Source organism: Prinia subflava (genome assembly GCF_021018805.1).
Source record: "Prinia subflava isolate CZ2003 ecotype Zambia chromosome W unlocalized genomic scaffold, Cam_Psub_1.2 scaffold_36_NEW, whole genome shotgun sequence".
Lineage (NCBI taxonomy): Eukaryota > Metazoa > Chordata > Aves > Passeriformes > Cisticolidae > Prinia > Prinia subflava.
In genome coordinates, this window is record NW_026960611.1 from 421,385 (window position 1) to 434,041 (window position 12,657).

Genomic DNA, 12,657 nt, shown 5'->3' on the forward strand with positions numbered 1-12,657 from the left:
CACCCTTCTAAATCATTTAAGACTGAGTGGGTGGCTCCTGTGTCAATTAAAAACTTTACTTCCTTATCTCCTAGCCGCAACGTTACCACGGGCTCTTTGCCAGGCTCCTTGGGCGTGGATCCAGCCTATAACACCATCACCTGGGAAACTTCACGGTCTCCATCTCCTTGCTGGAGTTGATTGCCCTGGAAAAAACGGTTTGGGCACTCCCTCTTCCGGTGCCTACAATAGGCACATTGATCTATGCCTAATCCTTGCATGACTGGTCCTCCGAGACCCCTGCCAAAACCACCCCTCCCCGCAATTCTGCCTCGGCCGCTGCCTTGGCTGCCTCTACCGCCTCCCCTTGAATTTCCTTGTAGTACTGCCAAGAGATTTTGTCCTTGTTTTTTATTTGCCTCTTTCTCCCTGTTGGTATAAACTTTCTAAGCTACTCCAAGCAATCTGTCCAGATTTCTTTACTGTCCCCCCTAAAGTTTCTGCAACTTTTTCCTAATGTCATCTTGTGATTGGCTAGAAAGATGAGGGTGAGCTGGACTTTTGCTTGCTCTGTATTTATTTGGAGGTCAGTATAATTCCTGGCTGCCTCTTTAAGTCTCTCTAAAAAGGCAGTCAGAGACTCTTTCTTCTCCTGCCTGATCTCATATAGTTTGGACCAATTCATAGATTTAGGTATAGCGGTTTTGAACCTCTATTTGGATCCACTCTTGATATTTCTTTAACCTCATCATATCCACCCCAGACGGGTCATTGCGGTCCCACTGGGGGTCTTCCGATGGAAAATTAAAATCCAGGGTCCCTGTCACAAGTCCGTTCTTAATGTCTTCCCTTGCTCTGTCTCTGGCTGCTTTAAATACCATTTCTTTTTCAGTAGAATCCATTAGAGTATCTAATATCACTTCAGTGTCACCCCAGTCTAGATTTTGGGTTTTCATAATAATTTTCACCACTCTGGCCACTTTATCGGGGTTTTCTCTATAGGTCCCAGCTGACTGTTTCCAAATTACTATATGGCTTGGGGAAAATGGCACTTTTACAAAAAGTGACCCATCAACCCCCACCCCCTGCCTTAAAGGACCAATTACAGTTCTCTTTCGTTTACCTGATCTTGCTAAACCCTTTCCTGTCTTGGGCCAAGCTGGGGCCAATTTTGATCGTGTCCTATGTCCCACTGGGGTTTCTGATTTATCTCTATCACTCCCACTACTATCTGCTCCTTCTGCACCCTCCCCATGTCCCTGTAGCACAATTCAATCCTGATTATTTCTTGGGGAAGAAAGGATGTGCAAAGATGGCACAGGAGGGTACAGGGAGACAGAAGCAGGAGAAGGAGGCATAGATGGGAGAGGGGGGTATTCTTGGGCAGGTGTAGGTGGGGGAGGAGGGTACCTTTAGGCAGGAATAGATGGGGAGGAGGGTACCTTTGAGCAGGAGGGGTATCAGCAGGAGGGGTGAGTGGATCAGGTAGGATAGGGTCTAGTGGACTAAAGTCAGATTCCCCTGATGTCATGGGAGATGCCGTGGGGGATGCCAGCGGTGCCATATCATCTTTATGATATAAACTTTCATTCAGCACCAGGTGTTCTAAACAATACTTCCCTTGGACACAAGCCATGCATTTATTGTTTTCAGGTACTTCAATAATCATTAACCCACACTCAGTCAACCACTCTGTTTTTTCCCGTAAACAGAAAAACAAATCAACATAAGGTACTTCATTCCATTTACCCTCCTGCTTACAAAACAGCAACAGTTGTGAAATCATGTCAGATTGCAAAAACTCATTCTCTGGCCACCGTTTCCCATTGGCCAAGGCATATTTTGGCCACCAAGTGTTACAATAATCAGTCAACTTCACCTTACGCAACTCTTGCCCAAAATTACCCTGTTTCCAATGTGCCAATAAGCACCCCAAAGGAGAAGCATGCGGTATGGCAGCATTGCTGCCCAAAATCCCTTTAAGTTTCTCCATGTTAACAGGTACATTAAACCACAGATGCTGAACCTGCACCTCTTTCGAGATGTCTAATGGACAGCGCCTAGGCAATACCACTAGGAATTCCTTAGCCCAACCAAGCATAGAGTTCGCTGCGTCTTATTGGCAGGCAACCAGACAACGGTAAAAGCACCTTACCTCTCCAGGGGACCTTGTGAGCGGCAGGGGGTCGTGGCGCCGATGGGCTCCCCAAGGATCCCTCAGTGCCTGCTGGAGGGTGATCGGGTCGCGGGGTCCTCAGCAGCGCTCACAAGGTCCCATTTGGCATCGCCAAAATGTTAGCGTAGAAACACATAATCACAGAGGATGATTATATGCAAGTGCTTTTATTGAAGAGCTCTGGGAATCAGGGGTACAGACCCAAATCTGACTCTGACATGGATTTGAGATGGACATGTTTTTATACCCTTTTTGTTATATAACTACATATTAATTATTAAACTTGCATTGTTCTATTGTATACATTTATCTTACCCAAGCATGAATTTCCAAGTCCCCCAAACATAGTTTCTCATGATTCTTATTGTGATTATACAATAATCATATTCAATTACCAAATAATCATCACATCTAACAATCATATCATTTATCATTTACTGATTATGCAGGTGCAGTTTCACATGATCTAGTAAAGACAGTCCGTTCCTAAGCCTACCCAACCCTGGCTCCCTTTCCCAGGGCCTACCTTTCTTTCCATCCCCCCTGAACCTATTGTATACAATTCCCATGATTTTAAAACATTTTAATCCTATGCTATCACCTTGGATTCCAGTTTGTACTGAAGTTCCAGCATGCCTGGCACAGCAGCACGCAGTGATGGTGTGACATCGTTCAGGCCACGATTATCCACTGTCAGTCTCCATTCTGCCTTGGACTTACACACTGGACACATGGGGCTATTAGAGGATGAGTGGGTCTTGCTGACCACTCCCTGGCTCTCCAGTTCCCCAATCATGTTGTGGATGGGGGTCACAGAATCCTGGTTGGTGCAGTATTGTTGACAGCGCACTGTTTTGATAGCAATCAGTACCTGTTGTTCTTTGACCCTCAGCAGTCCCACAGCAGAAGGATCCTGTGCGAGACCAGGCAAGGTATTCAGCTGCCTGATTTCCTCTATTCACAGCAGCTCTCCCAAAAACCCAGCAATATCCTTCTGAGTCCTTGAAATACCCTCTCCTGAGGTAATCTATGCCAAGGATACATGGGGCCTCTGGGCCTGTCACAATAGGGTGTTTTTAACAGCCAGTCTCAGTTCAGCTTCCAGTAAAGTCACGTGCTGGGATACCCGTGTCACCCAAGAAATAGAGATGAATTCTGCCCTTACATATCTCAATGGCATCAGGGTACATTGTGCACCAGTGTAAATTAAAGCATTGTACTCTTGTGGGTCTGATGTGCCAGGCCATTAGATCCACATAGTCCAGTAGATCTGATTATCCCTTTCCTCTACCAGGCTGGAGGCAGGGTCCCTCTAGTTCTGGTCATGGTACTTGTTGCTCACTTCTTATAAATATAATCAAGCAAAGGTCCCTTCAAGAGGTTTGGAAGTAACATCAGCACCTTCCATTCTGTCTGAGGACTTGCCCACTGGAAACTGGAACAGAATTTTCATTGAAGAATTTCCCATGGTGGTTGTTCTTCCTCTCAACTCACATACCCATGGCTCCTAGGGCAGAGGTGGGTTTTCCATCCCACCTCCTCATGTCCTCTCTGTGGTCGTGCAAGTAAAACTACAGGTTACCTATGTTGTGGCATATTCCCTCTCTCTCTTGAGCAGGGACGTGCTTGCTCTTCATAGCAGAGACTGGCCTGTACTGGCAGGGCACTTAACATTTCCTCTTTCAATTGCTGAAAGTCCTTGGACAGCTGAGATGCAGGCCCACAGGGAGGAAGAGAGACTTTCCTGATATTCCCAGAGTTGGGCAATCAAATTATCCACTGTTCTCCTTCTGTCCATGACATCACTGCCAATGAGTTGGCATATGATAATGGCATGCTCCATAGGAACTTCTGCCACATGGGTTGTGTGCCCTAGACTTTATCTGGATCTACAGAGGACCGCTCGTTATTTGAATCTCTGTAGTGTTGCCATGAGTTTTTCCCGGTTTTGCTGAGCGCTCATATTAAAGGAGAAGTTCGTACCTTCTCACGCTCTTTTAATGTAAACATCAGCTATGTTCTATAAACATAGCCATTGTTTTTACATTTCTTGCCGGGACAACAAGACTGTGTGACAGTCCCCTTCACCAATGTGATGTGGAGGTGGGAATTCCTTCCTCCAATCCACAGGCCTCATAGTAAAAGTATAAAAGTAGGTTTTTGTAAATAAACCAAGGCTTCTGCCCTGCTGCTGTTGTTGCACCCAGATCTGTGTCCCCAGTCTGTGTTCCTGGTTGGGCCTCCACGGTGATAACTGGCGCCTACGTGGTCAAGTTGCAAGCTAGTGAGGAAAGAAAAAAGATGAAAGAAAATCTGCCTTCTACAGCTGCAAAAAAGAAGAAACCCACGATGTTCTCAGAGGAACGATTGATGATGGAACTGCTCCACTCCTTTTTGTTGTCCTGTGACGCTGACTTGACCAGGAAACACGTGAGAGAATTGTTTAGCTGGGGAAAGAAACTTGGAATTTTTTATACTGCTGAAAAGGCACTTTATATTGGCCCATGGAGAACCCTGGGAAAAAGCCTTTTCTCTGCCGTCCTTGACGGAAACTCTAAGGCAGGCACTCTTTTACGGGCATGGACAACAGTCTTCCCACTTTTAAAAGAGGCTGGGGAGGACTTTGAAGTTGATTCTGGGCTTTCGACAGGAAGCAGGACTGGCTCCCCTGCGAGCTCCGTCGCTTCTGACGAGGATTGCTCTGATGCAGGGTTAGAGCCGATGCAGGAGATCCCGGCCCCCATGTTGGGGGTTGGGCGCACCCAGCGGGGTTTTTGGAAGGGCTGGGAAGCGTTTTTCGGACTGCTCCCCGCGCGGTTGGGCGGGCGGGGAGCTGGGGTGCCGAGGGGGCGGAGCGCTCGGCATCGGGTCCCACGCCGAGCACGGGGGTTCGCCCCCGCCGCCCCAGGCCGCCGCTCCGCCGGCGCCGCACCCCGCCCCTCGCGATCCCGGCCGCGCGCCGGGTCCCCCCCGCCGCCCGTGTGGTCGCCTGTCCTGCCGCGCCCCGCGCCGTGCGACCCCCCCGCTCCGCCGCGCGGCATCGCCGCGCGCCCCCTCTGTTCAGAGGGGACGGGGCCGAGCGCTGGAGCCGCAGAGCTGCCGCCAGCTCTGGCCCCACCCACCGACCCATCGGCTGGCCGGGCGGGAGCTGAAAGCTGTGGCCGATCGGCCACGCCCCCCTGCCCAGCGCAACAATCACCCCCCCGCTCAGAGAGGAGTCTGAGCGAGTCACTGTCCCCCGCCCGCCCCCCCTACGGGGCCGGGTCGGCTGTGGGAGATGATAACGGGGCAAAAGCGTTGTCTGATGTGCACGCTTTTCCTGTCATGAAATCGGATGAGGTTTTTAGTCCTGCATCCCAGGTGAACCAGGCTGCTGAGATAACGGAGCTGCTGCCTGAAGATGCAGCTTTGCCCGAGCCAGTTCAGGGACCTGTGGTTTTGGTTCCACAACATCATAGCCATGATGACCCATCATGGGCAGTCCCGCTTCCCTTATCAAGGGACGTGGCAGAAAATAATACAAGCTTCACTGAGGCAATTCAATGGATCAGTGCAGAATTTGAGAATCTGATCTTTCCTTATGAGATAAGAGGTTTTGCAACAGTGATGCTTGAACCTCAACAGGTTTTTACCTTTGAGAAAAGTTGGAAATCCCTAGCTGTACAAATGGCTGTCATAAATAGCCACCTGCCTCGAGACAATCCCTTGTTTGGGGTCGGAGCTGACCTACTTATGGGGAGGAGTCAATATGCTTGCCCTGATGTGCAAGCTGGCCTTTCTCGCACTGTCTTAGATTCGTGCAGATACATAGGGATATCTGCATTGATAAAAACCAAGTTATCCTTCTCCCCAAAGCAAGACTTCTTAGACATAGCACAGAAGCCAGAGGAAGCTTTTCATGACTTTATAGTGCGTCTGGTGAAATTTTTAGAGATGAGAGTCAAAGATAGTACCTTAAGATTGATATTGCTGGAGAAATTAGCACGGAGCCATGCTAATTCTGCTTGCCAGAGGCTCCTGGGGACCATTCCAGAGATTTCTAATATCCTGAAAATGATGCAGACCTGTGCAGTTCTAAACACCTGTGATTCTATGGTGATGACCCCATGATTGGGTGATTATTTCTGGGCCTGCTTCTTCCTCCTGTTCTGAGGGCCCTACTTCCTCTTCATCCCCCACTATGCAAACTGATTTGGTCTTGCATTTCTTTTTCTATATAGGTATGACTGCTACGGGCACATGTTGTTCCTCTGGTTCAGCTGCAGTTTGAGTGGCCACAGTGGCAGTTGCTCTGCTTTACTTCTCTTCCCCCTGAGGGTGCTGTCTAGTGACGAGCGGTATCTGGTAAAAAGTAGCCAGGGCCCAGCACACTGCATTACTTTTTGCCTCTCTGGAATCCCCACAGCATTTTCCTTTCAGATATTCTGCCACTTTATCAGGGTCCTGTTCAGGGGTGAACTTCCAGACCATTGGAGGACAAAAGTCCTCCATAACTGTCCCATTTTCTCCCACATTCCATGCCACTCATGATTATCCACCCTCGGGGCAGATCTCTAAATGACCATCCTAGAAGTCTCTCTCATAATTCTAAACATAGTGTGGGTGGTACTGAGTAGACATAGCAACAAGAACATATGCCTTCCTTAACATCCAAAGGAAATTCAAAATTCTCACAAGCTGTTGTAACAAACCTGAAGGAGGAAAAGGGTGTGAAAAGCTGAGGTAAATCATCCTCCCCTGTTCTCCCTACAGACTGGATACAATTATTAATGAATTCCCAGAGTTAGCACCCAAGGCAAACACAGGAGAGAAGCACTCAAGACACATCCCAAATGACCCTTATTGCCCTTGATGATCCTCATTGCCCTTGATGTTATCATGTCATAAACTGATATCCCACAGTACAGCAATAAAGCAATTCTGATCCCTCTCCCTGCTCTGAAAAAGAGCACCATGAGGAGCACATAGGGGAACATATACAGGGTTAGGTACTATAACCATGTGAACAGACCAAGCAACATTGTGACCAGTGGCTCCGTACCTAATACAAATGCTTAGATCAAATTTGTTTCCAACACATTCTGATCAGATCTGTTGTTATCTCAGTGCTTCATGCCTCACATTGGGCGCCTAATTGACTGTTGTGGTTTAGGGATGGTATTTCCCAATTTAGTGTTCCCATTGAATCACCCCAGACCATGCACTGCTCACTCACTTCCCCCTGTGGTGGGATGGGGAGGAGAATTTGAGGCAACAAAAGGTAAAGATCGCAGGTTGAGATAAGAACAATTTACTAGAAACAGCAATGAAATAAAAAAAAAACCAAACAAGAACAATGCTGATAGCAGTGTGTACAAGACAAGCGAATGATTCACACGTGATTGCTCACTATGTAGAACCTGGTGCCACCCAACCACACACCCCAGCAAAACTGGAAAAATCCCATCCCCCTTCATCTCCTCTGCACTTGGTGTGAGGTGGCATTTAATAATCCCAGAGTCCAGGCTGTGCCCCTCCTGACTGCTGCAAAAATTAACCCTGTCTTGGTCAGAACCAGGACAGTGTTTTACAAACACTGCTACTCTTTCTTCAAACATTTATAGGAAATAAAGAATAGTCAACAGCCTTCAATGCAAAGCAATATTTTAAGTTTTACACCAACAGAAAAGCACCTTTGATAGTGTGTGTTCTGCTTTCCAAAGATGAAAATACCCATCCAAGGACACAGCTCCCAGCTCCTATTATATATATAAAAAAAAAAAAAAAAAAAAAAAGTAAGAGTTAGTTTCTGTATTACAGATGTCCTTACAAACTCACACTCCAGGTTGCTTCTCCAGTATATTTGATATAGATGACTTTTTTTTTTTTTTCAAATACATATGGACAGTTTTAGGACTACTCAACTGTCTTGCTTATCTTACTGACCTTGTTCTTATTGTTGAAAGCCAGTGCTCGGACTTTGCAGTTGTCAGGACTGGTGTTCTCCTTAGGAATATCCTTCAGAGTCCTGTGTGTTATGTGGGCATAGACAGGAACTTGAGAGAGATTATGCCTGGCATCACTTTTGGACAACACATCCTCTGTGACTTCCCAGAGACCCATCGAACCATCCCGGGAACCTGAATAAGTAGTCCATAACAGCATTTCACATATACATAATTCCCCTTTTTAAAAAATGAACTGTAATAAACAATGAGGTCTTAAAGAAAGGATACTTAAGATTAATTTGATCTAACTGAACACACTGTTGGTGCCCATATATTAATTATTATTAACAAAATAATGATTTTACTGAGCTGTTAAGTTCATAACTTTGTGAACTTATTGTCAAATGGTTTGTCTACATTGTTTCCAAGCAGCTAGATCACCTCATCTGTTTTCAAACTGATTAGGATGCATCAAAACCCCACCATTCTGTACAATCACCATTAGAGATTCACATGTAGAATAAACTCAGAGGCAATTGAATAGCCTAAGTGTTCAGCCCGAGCCTGGCTTAGCAAGGCCAAGATTGACAGTCTGTTAAATCAATACAAAAACCTACAAGAAAACTCAGTTGGGTTAATACCAATTCCAGATAGTTTGATTTCTGACAGCATGCTTATGTATATGTACACACACATTAGTGAACTGCACAGAAACATATTTAAAACCACAACTTGCATCAAATTAATTCAAATCTATTGTTAATTCAACTCATTCAACATCTTGTTTAAAGAATGTAACACAGGAACTGAAGCCAAACAAGCAATACCTCATTTTATTTTTCTACTTAATTTGAAGATAATTATACAAAATACGAATCAGTAAGGGTAACAACACTGGATGAAGAAAGCTAAATGTCTTTGGTTCAAAGATCAATACAGGCTTAATCCAAGGTCCTATACCCATCCCTTCTGGTGTTTAGGCAACTCACTTCCATTTAAGTCAGCTCTGATAGATTGGACATGAACCTCCATTTCTTCCCTACACAATGTGACTTAATGAGGTTTTTTAATGCAGATATTTGGGTTCGAGAATTGCAAGGATCAACTCAAGGATTAGCTTTTGTTTTTTTAGTATTACTGAATTATCAACTGAAGCATTTGATTTTTATATGAGACTTAAGATTTTCTGTCACCTGCAGTTTGACACCTCCTTGTATGAAATACTAAATCTTCTCAGCACAGAAAGACAGTAAACTAATATATTAATTTAACAGCATATTGCTGCCTTTACCCAAGTTAAGTAATACTTTATGAAGTTACACTGATTATCCAACTACACTGACTAAAAAGTCAGTAATTGACCTTTTCTATTACAACCTTCTGTATTAGTTCCCATAGTATGTGTGCCTATATATACACATACACACACAACTTTACTGATAACTTGATAAAACAGAGTTTCATTAATCAGTCTTTCATAGGATTTCAGGAAACCAGTACTGTTCCAGCTGTATTCAAAGTTATTAACTGACAACCAACACCCCTCTTGAAATTATTCTGATGTAGAATCCTTCCCTTGAATTTACTGTGTTTACACACCCTCTCATTGCAACATCTACTATAAAGACAGCAGTATTCTCTCTAATACTAGAAAAAAAAAAGCACAGTCTAGACCAGGGCCCTACAAATTAAAAAAAAAAATAAAAAAAGCAAAGTGCTGTACCAAGACCAAGAAGAGTTTAAATAGGCAAAGTAGTTCCAAATGGTTTCAAATCCCTTCTAAAGGTGCTTCCCTGTAGCAAGAGCAGGATGTCTTATGGAATGAAGGTTGAGCTATCCCAAACTGGGCCTCAGATTTGGGCCTGCAAGGCCTCAGATTTGGGCCCATGTAGTAGTAGATAAACCTGTGGCACAGTTAGAATTTCAATTAAGGTGTATACATGTTTTAGCTAGGGCAGTTAGGATAGAAACACGGTCGCTGCCTTAAACTGAAATAGTTTACATATTTGCTCATGCTGAATACCAATAGAAATGCACCTGCAACTGTAAACTATTCTGCACTGTATAAAACCAGCCATTTCGAGAATAAAGAGGAGAACGTATGTTATTAATCATATTGATTGGACCTGCGTTTTTGCTCCGTCTCCAATTCCAGAGTCCCTGATTTCACTGGTGCCCGAACAGGGACTTGTTTTCTGCTTTTTATTTTTGCTTAAATGCAGTTGCTTCAATGCAGGTTTTATTCTGATTTTATTACACTTGAATGCTGATTTTATTCTGATTTTTAAACTTTTCATTTAAATATGGATCTCACTTCTACGCGGCAAAAGTCTCTGCCGCTTGGGTTTGTATTGTGTATAAGATTCGGACTGAACATTCGACCAAACTGGACACAAGCAGCGCTGAGCTTACAGAGCTGGAGTTGGAGAGCGTTTCGCGTGCTTCACCCAAAGGGGAACAGCCACACGCAGTGGAAGAAAGAGGTAAGCAGCTGACACGAGGGAGACAAAGGATTTTAAAAGCATGGAGAAGGATTTTCGCGCAGCAGTGCAACGCTTAACAACAATTGCCTCAAAAAGGGGTGAAAAGATAAAAGAAACTGATATAGGACAGTTAACCCTATGGGTTCAGAAAAAAGGAAAGTTAAACCAGCCATCACTTCTTTTTAGTGAAGCAGAATAGAAGGAAATAAGTGAATTATTATGGGACTCTGTTATTTCGCAAGGGAAAAAAGTGAAAATTTGTTCAGAGTTAGGCGTGATTTGGGAAAAAGTGATAAATACCTTGCAAACGTTTGCTGCGAAAAGCAGAGCCGCCATTTGGGCTTTAGAAAAGGCAGCCCCTCCCTTCAACTCAGGGGAGTCCCTCTCCGAGCCAAAAGAGCTGAAAAAAACATCTAAAGTAGCGAGGTTTTTCGGTATAAATTCCACGCATCCCGTCAGAGGCAATGCAGCTCCGCTTTGCTCTTCCCTACATGAAGTTGTAGATACAGCAAATAACCGCGTGAACCGAGCGCAGGAAGTGCTTTCACCAATGTGGCAGTGTGTTAATTTAATCGGTTAGGCTTTCTATACTTTTGTACTTGTTGGGTTCCCTGTACCCCACCCCTCGATTGTTCCTTTGTTTAACTCACATGACTCCGGCACCTGCCATGCGACACACGGTTAGCTGCCTGTCATTTCTCCCGCCTTTGTAAATCCCTCCTATTTTTCCCCTGATTAGTCCAAGCGATGTTCTATTACACCTGTATCCCCTGGCAACCTGCCCCGGTTGGCTGGCAGTGGCTGGCCACCCCCTTTGTCCCCCCTCCGAATCCTTCGGACAAAAACCCCCCGCACCCCTCTCCCCCCGAGCAGTTTCGGGCTGAGGAGGTGTTTGCAATAAACCCTCTGTTCGTCTGAAATTGTTTCCTCCTTTCTTTCCACTGCCCGTCGAATCTCCATCGCTCGCATAAGCCTCTGCCAGGCAAAGAACCCACGGGAGTCAGTACTGCTTTTGAGCTTGCAGACTGACCCCATACCACTCTGTCGCTGTGTCTGGGCCAGCGGCGACAGAGCCCGTTGGCTCTCTGTGAGCACACCGACGGACACCAACGCCCGGGGAGAATGAGGGCGAACAGGAAACATCTCGGCCACCAGGCTCAGGGGGCGTGGTGAAAGATGAGGAGGCAGGCAGGGCCGAAAGCGGAGCGGGGCGGGCACAAGTGACGCAGCAAGGAGGCAGAGTTCGGGGCGGTGCCAAGAGCAGGGCGGTGTCAGCCTTCTCCCTGCCGGAAAAAGAGCTGACTTCATCAGCACATGTGATCAAAACAAACGTGGCAGCCCCCATGTTGGCTTCCGAGAACTCAGACCTGATTCTATTTGAAGCCCCTGGGCCCCCGCAGCCTGCATCAGCGAAGTACGTCATCCGATCACTACTTCTCGATACGGGTGTGGACACTTCTACTATAAATCAACTGCATTGGCTGCCTAATCTGCCCCTGCAATCTCCCTGCACCCACGTTGTGGGGGTGGGCGGCATGAGTGTCCCCTTAAGGAGCGCAGACCCTATCAGTATTATCTTTGAAGACAATCAGGTCATTGTGGCTCAACCCTATGTTATGCCAATGCCCGAAGAGCTTCCAGGATTATTAGGCAGAGATGGTGAAGGCATGCAGCGGACACACCTCAACACGGCACATCAGTGCAGGTAAACATCTGAAGAAAGCAGTTTGAAAGGATCCTCCAAGGCCGGGATGAAGGAATTCTCAGAGCACTTCAACAAGTGCTTCAACAGAACAGCATGTGGACATTGTAAGAAAAGACCAGAAGAAGAAAATACAATCATTCGTTCCTTTGTTGTGGAGCAATCCATCATTGTGTGGGAAACACAATGTGGGAAAGGGACATCCTATCATAAAGAAGATAAAATAGAAAATGAAATGGAAATGAGCTTTTAGCCAGAGTTATTCATTGTGTGTAAGTTTGAGTTATGTTTCCACATTTTAATGTTGTTGAAATTGATTTTTGTGTGATTTGGTTTGAGTTTGAGTTACATATTGTTAAATATATAATTTTAAAGTTTATTTCAAATTTG

General features: G+C 45.5%; 1 protein-coding gene across 5 annotated transcripts in view; it reads right to left on the bottom strand.

Moving 5' to 3' along the window:
• LOC134565149 (DDB1- and CUL4-associated factor 12-like) overlaps positions 1-12,657 on the bottom strand; it is a 95,455-nt gene that overhangs the window by 37,871 nt on the left and 44,927 nt on the right. For all 5 annotated transcript variants that reach the window (XM_063424595.1, XM_063424596.1, XM_063424597.1 and 2 more), the window contains 2 exons: positions 8,081-8,274; positions 7,828-7,893 (listed from right to left, as the gene is read on the bottom strand). In XM_063424595.1, the coding sequence (XP_063280665.1) occupies positions 7,828-7,893; positions 8,081-8,274 (260 nt within the window). The remainder of the gene's footprint in view (positions 1-7,827; positions 7,894-8,080; positions 8,275-12,657) is intronic.